Source organism: Cibotium barometz, chromosome 38 (genome assembly GCF_041138505.1).
Source record: "Cibotium barometz isolate CiBa-2024 chromosome 38, ASM4113850v1, whole genome shotgun sequence".
Taxonomy (NCBI): Eukaryota; Viridiplantae; Streptophyta; class Polypodiopsida; order Cyatheales; family Cibotiaceae; genus Cibotium; species Cibotium barometz.
In genome coordinates, this window is record NC_141083.1 from 16,052,100 (window position 1) to 16,071,694 (window position 19,595).

Here is a 19,595-nt window from a genome sequence, read left to right on the forward strand (position 1 = left end):
AGATGAGTGTGTGAGGTGAGGAGAGGAGAAGAATAAAGAAAGGGAAAAAGCAAAAAGAGAAGTTTTTCAAAGCATATTTCAAAAACGGTTTCTCTCTCTATAAAGGAAAAAATAATGTACCAACCCTTAGGGTTTGATTGTGCTAGTCGCTAAGAAATTCGAATTTTGGACCCAAAAGGGGAGGAGTTAAATGTGGGCGACCTTTTCCCGAGGCCACTTTATGTCCGGCCAACGGTAAGAGTGTAGCCACATTCAAATTTGAAAACAAGTCAAGCAATTATGCACACGTGTCCATGCCTCAAATGCTCATAGAGCAATAGGGAGTTGACGTGGCCTTCCTCGAAATGCTGACGTGGCACCAAAACAGTGGTGTCCTGAAACACACGTGACCAGCTGCAGAAAAACGTGATAAGTGAGGCTTCAAACGCACGATGAATGGTTATGGCTGCTGAATGCCTCTGCAGCCTGCAGCGTACAGAGCCGAAGCTTCTCTCTGTGCTTCTTTCGCTTCACGCTCTTCTCTGTGTTTCGGGTGCACCCCCGCCATGTCCGACCCCCCTCCCTCAAGCAAACTTCTCCCTACCCTCTCTTCAGCTTCTTCTTCTGCATCAGATCAGACCCTTAGCAGGGGCTCATGCGCAGGCGTCTTCTTCCAGCTCTTCGACTGGAATTGCCGCTTGCACAGGAAACGCCGCTTCCGTCGCAAATCACTCCCCTCTGGTAAAGCAGTTCTACCGCTTAATTCAGCAATTAAACTCCCAAATCAGCATTTGGCACAGGAAAAGAAGAAACACAATGCAATTCTCGAGCTTAAGCTCTTAACTTGATTTCTAATCTGGGCTTTACGTAGCAATGTATATCTTCAACATTAGTTCCCTCAGTCCACCTGAGGAATTTTCACATTGATTGCAGAACGACCCAGCTCAATTTCAAAGGACCAAATTTCCAGATATGAAAAGCTCCCCATGGCAGATATGCACCTTGTAAGCGTTCAAAACACTCAATTTTTTTCGCTCTTAATCAGTCTTAAGATGTGATTAGCATTGTAATTTGATGTTTTGATTCCCATTATGCAGGTTACTGATGAGAACAGAGGTGGGTTCCCACAGGCTCTGGAAACCGAACCTGGAGATGATTTGCAGACGCCTGAAAAGAAGAAAAAGAAGAGGACCCCCAGTGTGGTTGCCAAACTCATGGGGCTTGAAACCATGCCATCGCCAGAACCGCACCGAGAGAGACAGCCTTTAAATGCCCAAAATCCAAACTCAATGCAGAATCCGGAAGAAAAACCTCATTCTTCTGATTCGAGAATCTCGTCATTCAGAGAAAACCCCAACAAAGTTGAGAGGAAAATAATAGAAAAACGCGCTGCAAGGCAGCAATTAAGCAGAGAGGCTCTTCTATGTGATCCATTCTCTAAGCAGAATGATGAAAGTAGATTAGAAGATGATGATGATGAGCCTCAAACGCTTATCAGATTTGAGGACCCAAAACTGCTGTTTTTCACCAAGCTACCTGCTATGTCTCCATCTGGTGAGGGAAAGTGTACCTTCCAACCCATCATATCGCCATTGAAATCCCACAACGGGATGGTTTTGTCCATCAAAAGTCCCCTGGCTACAAAGGGTGCAGTGTGCGTGTTTGAAGCTGCAACTAAGATCCATGAGCCCACCATCCAGCCTCACAAAACCCACATCAGGTCACTGGCTGCAAGGGCGGTGTCGGCTGTGGTGGATGGGGGGAATAGAAAAGAAAAGATGGACAATAAGAAGTCCTCCCAAATCAAGCCATCCATAGCTACCAGTTCAAAAAGGCAATGCATCTCATCACGTCTTTACCCTGATCAAATCACAGCTCAATCTGGGTTTAAACAGAAGAGAAACCCCAAAAATACAAGGGACCCACATGCTTCATCAAGGCTGCAAGAAGCAAACAACAGAAGAGGTGCATCTTTATCTTCTACCAACAATGCCATTGCTAGAGAGGAAGCAACTGGGCAGCAGCCAATGCAGGGTAAAAGTGCAAAAAAAGACAGAGACTATGCTAAATGCCACCATAGCCAAGGTCTTGGATCTGGCAAGGAAGAGAAAGTGAAGTCTTGTCTCAAGAGGGATGAACAGACACGTAAAAGGATAAGCCAAAGAAATGGGGCGAAAAAACAAAGCTTGAAGCCAGTAAGAGACAAGCTGGAAAGGGATCCAAGTCCTCCCAAAGCAAGTATGGCAAGAGTGGAAAATCATGATCCTTGTGGTAATTTATCCACTGATTCAACTCTTTCAACTGTTGGACATGATAGCAGCAGCAGCAGTGGCATTCTTAAGTACAATAGGCTTTCTAGCTCTGGTAAAGACAGAAGGTACGATGAAGGAATTCTTAAGAACAATAGGCTTTCTAGCTCTGGTAAAGACAGAAGGTACAATGAAGGAATTCTCAAGTACAATAGGCTGTCTAGCTCTGGTAAAGACAGAAGATACAATGAGGGCAGAAAGATTGAGGTTGAAAAGACACAGACAAGAGGGGATTCGTCTCCGCTGATGAAATCTTTGCTGATAAGAAGGGCAGCTGCCAGAACCTCGGAAGGACCCATGCCAAGCGTTTCCCTTCTCCACAATTCTTCAAATGGCAATTATGCGACAACTCATATGCCCCACCTCAACATAATCTTGAACAAAAATATTCCCATGTTAAATACTATCTCTTCCAAGCATTCAAATGTGGACAAGAAACCTACTTTAGTGTCACGAAATGAAGATGTCCCCAGTGGATCATTCATCTCCGAGGAGTGCATCACAGAAGATCACTCTGGTAATCAAGAGAACTCAAGCTTTTATGGTGAGTCTGGCCTTGATGACCTGAGTGGACATCACTGTTGCAGCATGGACAACGCTTACATGACACCAACGCAGAACATTGATGATGTTGTGGAAAGTTCAGTTGTCCTTTCTGAAAGTGGGAATGAATGTGATGGATGGGAACCTTCTAATGACTGTACGCCTGTAGAGAATTTGAGGTCTGAAGTTGCAATGGTGAACAGCTCATATGTTGTTGGCATTGCACAAAATACATGTCAAAGCAGCTGTGGGTCCTCCATGGAAGATGTTGGAGACACTGCCTCTTCTTATGAAATCAGTAGTCACAGGAAAAGGCAACCTATCTCGTATTCCGGCAAATCAACTGCTACCATTCTCCAGGAGTTGCTTAGGGCTTTGAATTCATCTACCAAACAGTCTACACTGGAAGGGGAGCCCAAACAGGACAAATCTGAGGTCTCTGGGTTGACGAGCACTGAGTCTGCCTTGAGATTTGATGTGTGCAAAACGATCAAAGCAACAGGAAATGGTTTCAATGCCAGCATTGACAACATCAGAGGGCAGGATGACTCTGCTGGCTCAGCATCCAATTACAACAACATTTTGCAGGACACAATAGAGGTGAGAATGCTCATATCATGTTGGATTTCTTAATTGATAGAACAATACTTACTTACATGCACAAACAACATACACATACATGTATGTGTATGTGTGAATAAATGCACACATACATGCATACAGAACAAATATATGCATGCATGTTTGTGTACATGTATATGCAAAGCCATCCCAAATGTCTCTGACTGGTTCTTTAAGGTTGTGGAGTTTTCAATTTCCCATTAGTATTGTCTAGCTAATAAACAAAACATCCATGGATATGACAATTTGAATTCCGTATTATGGGTGTGGCAAGCGCTGTTACGCAGGCAACAAGCCGTGTACCCCAGGCAGTATCTTCCGGCCATAATCTGCGTAACAGAGTCGCAGCTCTTTGTTCCAGCCATTGTAGCACAAGTGTTGCCGGTCTTCTGATGGCGTTTTTGGATTTCTATCTAGATTCTAATGTGCCAATCTGTATACGAATGGATACAATTGGATTTGAACTGATAACTTCATACTTGCAGAAGATGTGTTCTACCAATTGCGCCCGTCCTAGACAATGTATCCATGCAGAAGCTGAAACATGTAGTGAGAAAGCATTGTATTACCATCCTCTGGAGGCCAAAGTATGCTCTATGAGACCTGTGCAGTACAAATGCTGGTGGACTTAATACACATGGTTTGCAAAGTGCACAAACCTTGTGCATGGGTGTGTTTGTCATGACTGCTCTGAGCCATGCTTGAGCAGGCTATCTTGATGATTGTGCACTTTTTTTGGGGGGGGGGGGGGGGGGGGGGCGCAGAGAGAGAGAGAGAGAGAGAGAGAGAGAGACTCATTGCCAGTTTCTGCTCAGGCTACTAGCAAAAACTCTGTCAGAGGAAATTATTCACTTGAAGAGTGGACTGATGAATGTTGGCAGCAGCCAAGCTCAACCTCCACTTCGGTATATTCCATTCAAGATGAGTCTTTGAGCTCAAAGAGTGTTACATGTATTCAAGGTAGTGCTATTCCAACCGACATGTACAAAGGTTGCTTTTTCCAACTTGACAAAATGTGTTCTCTTGTTTGCTCAATGTGAAAGTTGTCTGTTTCAGAGGGAAAATGTTATGGCCGTGAAAGCTCGGAATGCATGCGCACCATCGCAGGGGAAAGCTATGGAGATTTTGTTAATAGTAGGCATATTGCAAGGGATTGCAAGCTCATGGGCTCTATGTCTCACAAAGACCATATAGAAATTTGCTTGCACTCGAAGGCGAAACCATTCATCCAAATTGAGGAAGATTATGTAAAGCACATTGTGAGCAGTGCAAAACTATCTCCTGGGGATGTTCATTCAGCTAGGCTGCAACTTTCCGGTCACTTGATCGAGTCTCCATTATTCAACAAGATGGAAGAGCATGTTAAACACCAATGGGAATGGGGAATGAAGCCTAAGCGTGATGGTAATAACATGTGCGTATCAGACAAGGATATGGGTTTTCATTATGATGAAGCTGCAAAAGCAAACAGAAAGCTAGTGTTCGATTGCGTCTGTGAGGCTTTGAGCCTCAATATGGGGATTGGTGAGCAGGAATTACAACAGAATGGCATGCCATTTTTGCATCCATCATCATCCACTCATCTCTGTAGGAAAGTGTACAGACAAATAAATGATTGGAGAGGTATGGAGTGTGGCATGAATGTTGATGACATGATTGAGAAAGAGATGAACACAGGCATTGGAAAGTGGGTTGATTTCTCTAGTGAAGTTTGTGAAATGGCAGTGGAAGTTGAGGCCAGCATATTCAAGGGTTTGGTTGATGAGCTAGTGCTTGAGCACTGTGTGCTCACTATGCCATGAAGAGCAAGGCATGTTTGTGAAGAATTCTGATAAACAGGACTATCAGTAATCAGCTGATTAGAGAAAATTGCCCACCAAGAGCAGTTAATGGAACTGGTGGATTTTGCTTTTAATAGCCAAAAGATGACACTCTGTGGGAAAGATCCATGGAGAAGGAGAGAGAGAGAGAGAGACAGAAAGGGGGGTATTAACGTTGCAACACGAGGGCATATACGAGAGAGGGAGTGAAATGTAGGGCAAAAAACCTGTTTTTATCACAGGATGACCTTCAATCTCAACCGGTTTTTATTGAAGAAAAAGCATAGTTTAATTAAAATTTGAAATCTTTTAATTCAAATACAGGTAAAATTGCAACCTCAATTTCAGCGGGTGAAATAGAAAATAGAATAATTAATAACACGATAAAAAGAACATTTTGATTTGTGAGAATTTTTTCTTTAAAAAAGCTGTTTCGATTTTGCGAATAAAGAATAAATAAAATTCAAAAATTTACCTCTTTTCCTCTGTTAATAATATCAAAGAAGGTATGGTGGTTTATTTATCCATTAAATGCTTTGCAAGTGGAAAATATGAAAATATTGAATTTATATATTTGATGCCCTCTAAGAGAAGAATGCGTGCTATTATTGTGGTTGGCAGGTGCTTGGATGGGTAAGGTTGGTCATCTATGTTGGTTCCATGGCTACTATTTCTCTATGTTTACATGATTTTGATATATATCCATGTTTTAGCACAAGGTTTGGAGGTCATCACCAATTGTATTTCCCAATGAGGGGTCGTAATGCTACACAAAATTCTCCTATGTGTAATGATATTCTTTTGTGTGTTTAACAATTGTTGCATTAATTAATCATCCACTTAGTGAGATCCTTCCGCAACTTCTTGGAGTGGCTTGTTGCAAATGGAGCTCCACATGCAACTAGATTTCGGTTTGAGCTTTGCTCATGGCCACTTCTACCTCTTTATAGACGACCTTGAGCTCTAAAAGCTGGGGGGCCATGGACCGCACCACGTCAGGCACAACCTTACCAACCTCCAATTGCTCCTTCACCATAGGAAATCCAGACCCAGGAGTAGTCGGCAAAGATAATGAAGGAGCCGGCAACTCACCTATACAGCTTGTAAACAGCGTATAATGATGAGAGGCTTTGATCTTGATAAGGTACAACCAATGAGCATGGTGGGAGAGAGATGCATGCTTGCCATGGATACCTACATGACAATCAAGTCTTTTTTTTGGGCATCAATAATATATTTATATTAACTATTCAAAATCAGTTATACATCACCCCCAAGAACATAACTATCTAACTCAGTCATACGTCACCTCCACAAACACAACTATTTACTCCTTTTTGATCTCATTCAAGATTTTACAAAGAAATTCCCATCTTTCATCTTCACATAAGAAGCTAGATTGATCCCATGAGATTTGATATCCCAGTATAATAAGTAAGCCTCTATCATGGTCTCAGTAGTGCAGCCTCGAGGAGATTGTTTTTCCAACATTCCTCCATGCTTTGACCATACCTTGATAGTTGGTCTAGTGCTGATTGGATTCTCAATAAAAGCCACAAAAGTATGATCCAATTGTTTTTCCTTGCGGTACCATCTTTGAGTTTTAGGACCAAATCGTGGAGGCCTTTTCTTCTCAATCCAGCACTCGCCGACATCCAACAAATTCACACTAGGGAGAAACCCCAGTCATTTTGCACCTCCTTAAGGCTGGGCATTCCCAAAACACATGCATGCCACTATCTATAGAGGATTTGCATCTAGGGCAAATGCCAGTAGCCATGTTTCTTTTATGCAGCTTATAACCAATAGGTAGTGCCCACATGCAAACCTTCCACAGAAAGACTTGAAATTTCCTAGGGACCTGATAGTTCCATATCAAGTGCCATCTCTTTTTCCAACTAGAAGCACTCCACTTTACATTCCATATTTTGTTACAGTACATAACATTAGCATCCTCTTTTCTCATTGAAGCACAAATATCCCTAGTTTTGCCTTCCTTTAATTTGACACCATTAATCCAAGACCAGTCCTTGATCCAAACTGAAATATCAGTGGCTGTGGAGCATAATTCATTATGCAGCAACTCCAGCACCTGAGTCATCAAGTCTCTCTTTCATGGTTAACTGAAACTCCACAGATAATAGGTTTACCTCTTTCCACCCAACCACATTTCTGTCCCAGTAGTCAGCCAAATATCTAATTCCTTTGTTATTAAGAATCTTTGCCACTTCAGTATCAAGTGCAGCTAAAGGTGGATTAAACTTGTGAGTTCACCATAACCCCAAGGAAAGTATGGAATTCCCAGTTACCCTTCCCCCACCATCCCAAACCATGAAGTCCAGATTATCTTTCCAGCAATTGCAGAGCATTTTGCAAAAATCTAAGCATGTGATTTTCAAAGGAGCATATGAAAACAATTTTTCTATCCAGTTTAAGTTCCCCCATTTGTCCTTGGTCAATACCTTAGCTATTTCCACCGATTCCCTTATCTCATCAAGGTCCAAGTAGAAACTTGGGATAGCAACCTAGGTAGCATCAAAGTCCTTCTAGCAGCACAGTGAGTGGGCAAATGTACGATACCAATACCCCCTTCGTTTTTGGGCACTGACAACTTCTCCTAGGCCAACTAAGCAGAAACTCTTTTCTTACCAATACCATTTCTCCACAGAAAGTCTCTGACAGGACCTATGATCTCCTTCCAATGACACTTCCCAAATTTTAATACAGGACTTAGAAACATGACATAAGCATTCACAGCACTGAATTGCGAATATCGATTCTGATATGGAAGGGAACTTTCAAACCTTCCCACTTCTTCAATTTCTCCACAAACCTATTTATGGCCCACATGACTAACTGTTTATTAGTAAGTCCAACCCCAAAAGGCACCCCAAGCAATCTAACAATGTGACGTTTTCATACCACCTTACATCCCGACCTGTGAAGATCAAAATCATTGTCCTCAGTCAAGCTTATGATCCTAGATTTCAGAATGTTAGCTCCCTTACTTTTTTGCCATTGCTTCTCACCCTCTAATTCTGTCACTAGAGCTAGCTTGCAAGGAAGGGAAGATTACAAGTTTAAACTTAAACACAGTGAGCAACTAGTTATTCAATGCTTTGCTGATGATTCTCTATTATTCTTAAAGACTGAGAACAACAATGTGAGATTGGCCTAAGAACTTGTTTGACAATCAAGTCTTTCTAATTATAGAAATAACCAAAATCAACTTTCTAATTATGTCTTCAAGAAAACTCATTCATAAAACCTTAGCTACTAGTCCTTAATGCACCTTAGAAAAAAAACTTTCCTCCTATGGTTCACAAACCCAAATTAATTAATTAATGAGAAAAAAACATTTTGGGTGCTTATTGTGATCAATTAATTGTTATGACTATATGCTTGTTATTGTTGCATGCATGTGGCCATCCCCTCCTTATCCACATTTTTGTTGATTCTTTGTCATCTTTTTGTCACCTTCTTGCTTAGTCTTTTCTCAATGACTATAGGCATTCTCCACCATGTGCACTATAGACATCCTTCACTAGCTGCACTACCTTACTAAAATCTCCATTCCCTATGAAAGTATACATTTTGTTTTGCTTGACATGTCACAAATTTATAAATGTATTAAAAAAAGTACATATAATACATACATACCAATAAGAAATGGTCTAGATAGTGGGTGCACTAATCATTTCATAACACTTTCTAACTTAATGTCTCCACTTTCAATCAACTTTATGTCACTTGATGTTTGTGAGTGAATTTTGACTTTACGCCACTTGTTAATCTTTATTTTCAAACTTGCGTTAGGCTAAGCTAATGTTTTGAGACTTCATCTCCTTGGGAATCCTTGGACATTATGATGATTACTTTGCCAAGCTCCATGGCTAGAAATAAAAATATTATGTCCTTGCTGACTATGTAGATATCATCGTGGTCAACACACATTGGAATGTGCATGTGAGAAACCATGTTGAGTGTTTATTTGAAAGTGGGATTTCAACGAGCTATTGCTAGTGTAGTGGTTTGAGTGCTTCGTGTTGAGGCTTGGGTGGAGGATTCAATTCCAGTTTTAAGTAAATTTTTAATCCCCCTCTTTTAGGTTATATATATATATATATATATATATATATGTATATGTATGTATGTATGTATGTATGTATGTATATATATGTATGTATATATATGTATATATATGTATGTATATATATGTATATATATGTATGTATATATATGTATATGTATATATATATATATATATATATATATATATATATATATATATATATATGTATGTATGTATGTATGTATGTATGTATGTATGTATGTATGTATGTATGTATGTATGTATATATATATATATATGTATGTATGTATGTATGCCATGTATGTATGTATGTATATGTTTGTGTGTGTGTGTGTGTGTGTGTATAGGTCTTTGTTAACTCTTTTCTGTGCATCTAAAATCCCCACCCCTAGCTTAGGATTTATTCAGATTATGGACTAAGCATGTATCACAAGCGAGTAGGGCGGTCAGGCAATGCCCATTTGCATATATACAACTTTTGATAATGTGAAGGGGGAATTCAATCATTTCTCAAGTGCAAATCTTTGTTCTTCTCTTGAGCTCTTATCTTCTTGCTTGCTTGATTATGGGATGCATTCTTCTGTGTGTGGATGGAGTGTGTTGAGTGTGTATGCTTGCTTGCTTGAGTGAGAGTGTGATTGAGCATGATTGGAGAAGAAGGTGGTTCAAGCTTTCTAGCTTAACCATTGCATTTTGGAAGCATTACTTAGTTGATTTGAGAGTAGAGAAAGGGCTCCAAAAACGAGGGATTATCACTACTCTCGGCCTCTTTAGTCTCTCCAATAGGGACGTCTATGATCCAAGAAAAGTGGTCTAACCATTAGCACTATGGTTCCTTACTAGAGAGAAAGAAGTTTCTTGACATGAGCAAATGGTGTCGTTGTTGGCTGAGGATCAAACTAGCCTTGGATGAGGTAAGGAAGTAGATCTAGTTTTCTACTAAAAAATATTCTATTATTCTCACTCTATCTTGTCCTTGGATGCAAATCCTTGGTACAATGTGTTTTAGAGTAGCATTTGAGTTTCTTTGTGTGATTACATGTGCTATTGGTTTGTTTGAGTAGAATTCTGTGATTAGAGTAGGTTTTTCTTCTAACCTTAACCTCTTTTGTGTTTTATGTTGTTCAATTTATTTTATTCTTTGTCTCATGAGAGTGGTAGAATGAAGAGCAAGCGGTGTGATTGAGGTAGGGTATCTCTCCGTTTAGGTGATTTCATCATGATTATGAACATTAGTCTTAGATTAATTAGGAAATTAGTGCACATTAGCATTTTTTGTATTTTTTTATATCAAGATTAGCGTAATCAAGGCTTTAATTTTTGTAGTAGTCTTTTTGGGGTAAAATTGAGTTGAAAATCATGACATTGGAGTGTTGCTAAGCAATCCCTTTATGTCAAAAAGCGCAAAAAACATTAAGAAAAATCGTATTTTTTTTTAAAATATATTTTTTACTCTTTGGGATTTTTGGATCATCGACCAGATCCAGATCATCTGGATGTAGATCATTGAATTCATATTCGGATCCCCAAGGTCCGAATCGTTGAGATGATGTAGATCATTGAATTCGTGTTCGGATTGCTAACTAGAGTTTAAAAGTGGTTAATAAGGGGCTATCTATGGTAAATGATCTTCATTGCCACACACTTGAGCATTAAGAATAGGAGCTATCAAGGTACTAATTAAATATTCTCTTATAAGAGGGCATAAAGTTGAGTAAAAACCCATGCAATACCTAAAAAGTACATAGAAATCAATGTCGTCTTACCTCCATTAATCCACCATATGCCGATCTTACTCTCAGGTCATCCCAAAAATTAGATCGTTTAACGTTTGGATTGCATGTATTTTCAGATCAGTTTAGATCGTGCGATTTCCATTTTAGATCGTGGACATTTCTTGATCTTTGATTGAGATGCCCTCCTTGTAGTCCAGATTTGTGAGTAACAAGCCAACAAAGTATAGGTTGAGAGCTTATCTCTAAGCTTTGGGAAGGATTAAGAAGATAATTAACACAAGAAAATGCACAAAAATCACACACACAACTAAGCTATTGTATTTTCATGATCCTGTTCTCTCTCTCCATCACTAAAAGGAGACATGGTTGCACAAGATAGAGAAGAAATGCAAGAAAAAAAGATGTTGAAGAGGGAAAAAAGAAAAACACAATCTCTTTTCATGAGAAAAGAGTTGTGCAGTTCTCCAACCACCTTTTCTTGATATTTTATTCATTTTGCAAAAACGTATACATCTTTCTTTATCCTAAGGTTATAAATTGAGGCTTCATTTTTCTAGTTGACTAAGGTTCTCATGCTACCAAAGAAATGAATAAATTTAAATGTGCATTGGCTTTCACAAATTTACAGACCCGCTAAATAAGCCATACACATTTTGTAAAAGATATATCAAATAAAGTATAGAGGCTAAGAAATCCCTTCATTTAAAGCATAAAATATTAAATTTGTCGATGAAGAACACTTTGAAATTGCTAATTTTGGTGCCGAAAAAGGAGTCATCATTGATCCTATCTCCAGATTGTTTACGATCTAGAGCCACGACCTCCATTGTAATAGGCCTTGATAACATGGCATTCCTTAGGAGGTCCTTTTGCTAGATTTGGTTGAAGTGTTCATGTGCTTCAACCGCCCCTATGTATTTAAGCTAGTGGATGTTTGAATAGGTAGGGAAGACATAGTGTTCTTGTCTAAGGAATCCATCTGGTTTGCGAGTTCTATGTGAGCAAGTTTCCCTTGATGCTTCCACATTATTGGCCCTTTCAGGTTTATAAGTGGCGACATCAGGCACGTATGCAGTGCTAAGGATGTAGAGAGATGTAATCTCCTACCCATCGACTATTGCAAATGTGGTTTTTATGTGCCTTGGAATTATGTCCAATGTAGCAATGATATGCATCCAATTCTCAGAGTCTTCTGGCTCTATAAGAGGTGCACATTACTCACTATCCTTTTCCTCACCTATTGTTTTATTGCACGTTTGTGACACAGGTGGACTGCAGTAGATCGGGTAGGTGTTATTGAGTCCTTTTCAAAGGGTGAGCTTCTCATGGGATGAACCTTCATCATGCATAGGTTAATCTTGACTGTTTGATCTTTCCTCTATGAATGTAGATGTTGTCAGTATCCTAGTCATGGATCATTTTTGTTTCCCTCATAAAGGGTTGTCCAAGGATGCAATCATATGACACTAGTTGCAGCCGAAGTTTATCACCACCACGAAGGTGTGGGGCGGAAGGTGGTTCCAAGGATATTTATTTTTAAATCCTTCAAAAGACCAATGGGTCTAGCGGTGGCTCCATCAGCGAGTTTTACCTATAAGGTTGTGTCATCCATGGTTGGTGCCCCCCATTTTTCCTAGCATTGTTTGGTGACGATGCTCACTCTTGCCCCCCCCCAATCAAAGATTGCAGTGACCTGGAGGCCATTGAAGGTTATTGGCAATGCAGCATTCATTTCATCGCCTTCAAAATATTGTCTGAGTTTAATGACTCAAACCATGGGGGTGATAGTGATCTCGTGGGGTTCAATGACTTCATCTTCCTCAGAAGGCGTCCCTCCATCCAATCTTTTAGATCTTTCCATAATCTTGGGCTACCTTGAAGCAAGGTGCCAATGGGGATCTGGATCTAAGAAGAGAGGAAGAGAGACCTGCAATGTCTCTAGGAGCAGATGTTGTTCCTTGAGGGAGGTCACCTTGGCTTGTCCTCAAGCTTTTATTCATATAGGGTATTTGGATTGGGACCTTTGTGTCTGCTCTTTTGAGATGGTCATCCCCTAGGTTTTTGACATATTCAGCTACCCAGTTTCCTTGGTGGGTCCTATTAGGGGGTGGCTATTTCTGGGAGCTCTCTATTATATACCTAAGCCTCTTCAGTAGGTCGCATATTGGAGATCAAGGACCATGGCTCTAGGTAAGCTATTGGAGGCTCATCTTCTATCTCAGCTTGGTAGTCCCTGACCAATTCTTGGGCTGCCAAGTGTGAGATCCCTCTGCCCCCTCCATGCACCGCGGACTCCCGGTAGGTGACAGTGGAAGCAGCCCCCTCATGCGCAGGGCAGGGTCGCTCACTCGCGGCCTTGCCCCATGAATGTCCGGGCACGAGACTAGGCTGGTGGTCACTCCAAAAACCGAAACCGAGAAAATTTCCCATGCTCGAAAAGCGGGGACGATTCCACCTTTTTGAATTTTTTTAAACGAGTTTTTCTAACGAGATCAATTCTAAACTATCCTTCACCCGAATAAACCAGATAGAAGGAAACTATCACTGATATAATTTGATCATCTGAGTAAATTAAATGCTTTTTTCCTTATCAAGATCAGGCACAGCCGTTGATCCACTCAATTGAGAAATTTATCAAGGAATTAACTAGCTACTCGAATCCTAGCGTAATCCTAAGATTTTATTAAAACTCCACTGATTCCAGCCTAACCCCATCCGGCCCATGGGTTAGCCACCACCCTACCACTAGAATCGGTAGAACCAAACAAGTACTCACCCACCCATAATTGAAATGCCTTTCTTAACTTTAGCTTTAGAGAACAGATACGCACACACTCCTCTTTAAAACTTTAATATAAAAATAATCCATTGACAAAATAGATATGATCATAGATTTGATAATTCAAAATTTCCATTCAATTCCTTGTTTTACAAAAACAGTACCACTCTGGACTCTCCGTTAGGACCAGCTGGTCAGCAAACGAGATCCAGTAAAACAGATTACAATAATCGTCAACATACATATATATATCTTCCTTGACATACGTATGGGTGTCCTAAGCACCGCGAGCCCGTGCATCGCCTGGTCAGAACCCTCCAGGATCCTCCTTAGGTGTCCTGGTACTTCACTCAGGGACTGCGATAAAAGTAACACTTTTATAATAAAAAAAATATTCTTTTATGCATACTTTTATGCATAAAAATCAATATGATGAAAGTAACTCTTTTGTAATAAAAAATATACTTTTATGCATTATTTTATGCATAAAAATCCATAATGGAGAAAGTAACACTTTCATAAAAAATTATCAATAAGTATCTTTCATAGAATTTAATTCTATTGAAAATCATTCTTTTATAAAAATTAATCAATATGCATCTTTCTATGCATGAATGAAAATGACACTTTTAGAATACTCTAACGATGGGGATTACTCTTTTTGATTAATAAAAGATGAAATTTATTTCACAAATTTTTAGAAAATTTCACCATAACCTCCTTTGTATGGCTAACCATTTTTCAATTTTTACCTCACTAAAATTAATTAGAAGTTCACCAAGATGACAGATCATCAAAGTTTGAAGTAGATCTTCACCCAAAGGGATCTCAACATGCATCAAAGGAGATGGATGCAAACCCTGCGTCAAAGGAGATGGATGCAAACCATGCAAGAATTTGATTTTGAAATAAAGTATCGGCTGGGGAAAGAAAATGTGGTTGCAGATGCGCTCAGCAGAAAAGCCTCCTTGCTTGCAATAACAGTGGTGTCAAATCCATTGATCAATGAAGCAAAGGAGAAAATCTTGCAGGACAAATTCTTTGTCCCTATTTCTACCCTTCTGATGATGCAGGAAAGCAAGACTCCTCAGGAAATGAGTCGAGTTCTTGGATACAAACTGGATGATGGATTAATAATCGGCTATGTATCCCCAATGATGAGGGAGTAAAGGGAAGAATTTTGAGTGAAGCCCAGGATAGCCTGATAGCTGGACATCCAGGGTTTATAAAAACCTATATGTCTGTGAAGAAAAGCTTCTTCTAGCCAAGGACTTAAAAAGGATGTACTTGATCATGTGCAAAAATGCCTAATGTGCCAAAGAGTCAAGGCAAAGAGAGTCAAGATGCCCGGGAAACTACAGCCTCTAGACATTCCACAGATGAAGTGGGAGTGCATCAGTATGGACTTACCTTCAGTGCAATCAGGTTATAACTCCATTTTTGTGGTAGTTGACAAGCTAACCAAAGTTGCCTATCTGATTCCAGTGAAAGAAACATACTCTACAATGGATGTTGCCAGAGTTTTCCTTAAGGATATCTTCATATTGCATGGTTTACCCAGGAGGATAGTAAGTGACAGAGATCCCAAATTCACATCGAAATTCTGGATTACCTTCTTTGAAGTAGTAGGAACTTTCTTGGATCTCAGCACTACCTATCACCTCAAAACTGATGGCCAGACAGAAAGGGTGAATCAAGTAATAGAAGATATCCTTTGGTCATGCTAGGCAGGGAACCCAAGAAGTGGTTGTCATTTGCATTTGGTCGAATTTGCTTACAATGCTTCTTATCATTGGAGCATTATTGGATGAGTCCTTTCAAATCTTTGTATGGACAAGATTGCCTTACACCGTTGACTTGGTCTGACCCATTGATCAGAGTCAAAATGTCCAGACAAATGCTTGATGACATGGACCAGCAAATGCAATCAATCCGTAAAGATATGAAGGCAGCCCAAGACAGACAAAAGCATTATGCAGATAAAAAGAGGTCAGAGAGAGAGTTTGAAGAGTCAAATATGGTCTTCATTTGAGTACGACCAAAAAGAAGTTCCTTATCCTTAGGGAAGTAGAAGAAGCTCTCTCCCAGATACTGTGGGAGACGTATGCTATCATAAAGAAAGTGGGCGATCTAGCCTACAAACTTCTTCTGCCTCCCTATCTCAAGGTACATGATGTACGTATGCTATCATAAAGAAAGTGGGCGATCTAGCCTACAAACTTCTTCTGCCTCCCTATCTCAAGGTACATGATGTATTTCATGTCAGTTTGCTTAAGAAGTATGTACCTAGCCTGAGTCACATGCTTGATTATGAGCAATTGATCTCGCCGACTCAAGGCCAGATGGTACTCCAATCTGAGGAAATCCTTGACGTTCGGGAGAAGATTCTCAGGAGTAGAGTCCTCAGAGAATTCTTAGTAAAGTGGAAGTTCTTCCCTCTATAAGACGCCACCTGGGAGAAAGAAGAAGAGTTGGCGAAGGATTACCCCAACTTTGCGAGATAAGGACATCTCGCGTTTTTCAAGTGGGAGAGGATGTAAGATTCCTCCTCATCCTAAATAACAATTAAGCCTCACTTTCAATCCCTTGTAATCATTCTATGTTTCTGAATACAAGAAAAATTTATTTTTTCCTTATTTGGCCTAGTGAGAAACATTTCTAGAGAGTGGTAAATCAATATTGGGATATTTTTAGATAAATAAATTCTACAAATATCAAAAAATATTTTCCTAAAACAGAAAATCAAAATAGATTATCCAAGGTGCAATTAGAATTAATTAAAAATGATTTAGAAGACCTTATCCTCCTAAGGGTCAAGATTTTTTGAAAAATTTTGGATTAAGCTTCCTATATGGACCAATAAGATTAATCAAAGTGTTGGGATAAGATAAATCCAAAGAATAAAAGAAAATACCCAAAAATGAGTAAATGCCTACATAAGATGAAGAGTTAACTAAGTACTAAATTTATTAGTTGAAAACTATTAAGTATTAATAAAAAAATGAGATATTTTGGAGTAATCATTGGAGAGACGAAAAACTCTCTCACTTGTAGTAAGAGTAGCATGATCCACGTGTAGCTCAATCCAATGGGATTTGCATCCCTTTCGGAGCTAGGGATTCGACCCGTACCGGTGCACAAGAGCTTATCCACAAATGGAGAGAATGCTCATGGCTACCATCACTTGACACTAGACTAAGCATACACACAAGCTCAACTTGTCCTCATTCCTTCACACCCCTTCATTCACAAATACAAGCAAGAGGAATACAATCACTATGCACTCAAGCAAAGAGAAAGACCTCACTCCACTCCTATCTTCTTACAAGCATGCACACATTCAAGCATCAAGCTTCCATGAAAGCTTCAAATCAATCCATGTACTCAAAAATGAAATACTAAAAGCATGCACAAGAGTAAAATGATTAGAGAAGAGGATGAGAAAGACTCATGACATTGCTAATGATTCAATAAAGAGATTTACCTCATACAATGATGTAGATGGGGTGAGAGAAGAGTCTTCACCTCTATGGAGAAGAGGGAGAGTAGGTCTCTCAAAGGAGCTCTTGCATGAACTAAGCCCAAAAAGTGTGTCTAAGCTCTCAAATGAGCCACCTTTTATACAAAAATTCTAGAACTCCAAAAAGTTCCCATGTGGGATTATTGTCAAACCCTCTCCCACATTCCTCTACAAAGTGGAACTCTTTACAAGAGACCTAAGTATCGTTTTTTGTTGCATCCTGGTATTGATCTTCATTTGCATGAAACACTCCCCCCTTCCTATTTTGCGCACGTCCTCGAGCGCGGTAGTAGCAAGAGCTGCAACAAAAAAAACAATTGATACAAGTAAAGTCCTTTATTGAAAAAAAGAAAAGAAAAAAAAGAAAAATTAGCAATGATGATTTCACACGTGAGCATACAAGTGCAGGGCTGATTAAAGTTTAATGAGTACTAAAATAGATGAGTAAAGACTAGTGAAAGTGAGACTTAAGTGGTAGATAATGCTATGCAAAGGCAAGTGTCTTTGTACACCTCCGGTTATGACCGCAGTCTCAATGTCCTATCAGTATGTAAGTTACTCCTAAGTGGCAACCCTACTCCTAAGTATGAGCAAAGGTGATTGGAGCTCTCTCTTGTTGTTGTTGTTGTTTTTTTTTTTTTTTTGATATGTGTGTAGAAGGTGATAAAGATTAAGGTTCTATCCCCATGAGACCCGAGCAATGGCCAAGAGACCTCCGCCAAGAGAATCTAAAGACCGCTAAGTATCTCAAGGGCGACAGACCCTTTTTCTTTCTTTTATGACCTAAGGAGTACCCCTTGAAGATGAGGGCATCGGTCTCGAGGGCCCATAGTGTACCCCCGAGTCCTACCAACATCTATCAAGGCGATAGATTCCTCAAAGGTCTTCTTCTGAAGCTTCTAGACATCAGTGTTCACCCCATGGAAACCAAGGCATCGGCCCCAAGGTGCTGAGACATCCCCAGGTCCTACCAAGCACTTCGCATGGCAGTAGACACTTCATGTCGCAATTCACTTTGTATATATATATTTTTGTAGGGTATATTTTCATAAATTTTTATTACTCGTAGCACCTAGCTCATATCTAAGAGATAACTACCACTAGGGATAACTAATATACCTTAAAGACATAAGTACTTGGCATACTCCCTTGGTATATATCCTACACTGTCTTTGGATAGACATATCTTTTACTAAGTCTTCTAAGACTCTAGAATTCACTCACCATATTTTAACTACAAATCAAAAACTCAAACCAGCCAATATTGTGTACATGCAAACCATATATTCGAAAGATAAGAGCACTTAAAGAAATAAAGATTAAGATTTGCATACACCTGTTGTAGTGCCCTGTTGATGTTGTTCGTTTGCCTTGAATAATTGGCTGATTTTGTGCAGATTGCTTCTCCTTGATCCCTATAGGCATAGCATATCTCCCCCCTTCCTAATTCGTGTGCACGATAGGTGGACTGTAGGGGCGTATCTGATGCTCTTCTTAAGCTGAGATCTCTGCAAAAATTTTATTAACCAACAAAGAAAGAAAACAAAAGAGTAAAATTTGTTAGTGGTGCCAATCACCAAATATAGCCGAGGGGAAAAAACCCAATGGGAGAAAAGTGCCCTGGCTTGTCGATCTTATTGTGGAGTCGTTTTTACTTACCCTTGCGCTGGTGGTGGATATTATCTCAAAAAGAACATAATTCTCAAAAGGCATATTGAACCACACTATTCAAACATTGATCTACCAAAGAGCTTCATTTGTAGTGTTAATGCCTTATCTTTGGTTTTAGGTATATCCTTCTTGGGTGGGAATTTTATCAATTGTCGAGGAATTTGAGCAAGATAAGAGGATTTAGGCATTGAAGTTCCAGAATCTATGCTCAAATGATACTCCTTTGGACTTGCCTTAGGTACACCAGTTGATGGTTGAATTGTGAAACAAGGAGAAATAGGGACAACAGGTGTTTCAATACTTGTTTTAGGAAGATCAACACAAGTAGATTTGTAGGTGCTATCACAGCCCCCTTTCCTTTCTTGAAGAATTTGTGTTGATTTCTTTTGTACCCACTGATATGGAAAATTAAGGGAGGCTCTTGGAACTTTTCTGAAACACTCTTTTACCTTTAGCAATCCATGGCATTTTGGAAGCCAAATTGCTGTTGCACCCTCATAATAGCCTTGTGCTTTGAGCACATG

The 19,595-nt window shown here is 39.7% G+C and overlaps 1 protein-coding gene across 1 annotated transcript; it reads left to right on the forward strand.

Moving 5' to 3' along the window:
• Nucleotides 1–423: 423 nt before the first annotated feature.
• On the forward strand, nucleotides 424–5,619 carry LOC147616393 (uncharacterized). The gene is made up of 5 exons (XM_086777459.1): nucleotides 424–720; nucleotides 913–983; nucleotides 1,077–3,431; nucleotides 4,268–4,412; nucleotides 4,509–5,619. The coding sequence occupies exons 1-5, from the start codon at nucleotides 453–455 to the stop codon at nucleotides 5,252–5,254; spliced, it is 3,585 nt and encodes a 1,194-aa protein (XP_086633585.1). The 5' UTR covers nucleotides 424–452; the 3' UTR covers nucleotides 5,255–5,619.
• Nucleotides 5,620–19,595: the final 13,976 nt, after the last annotated feature.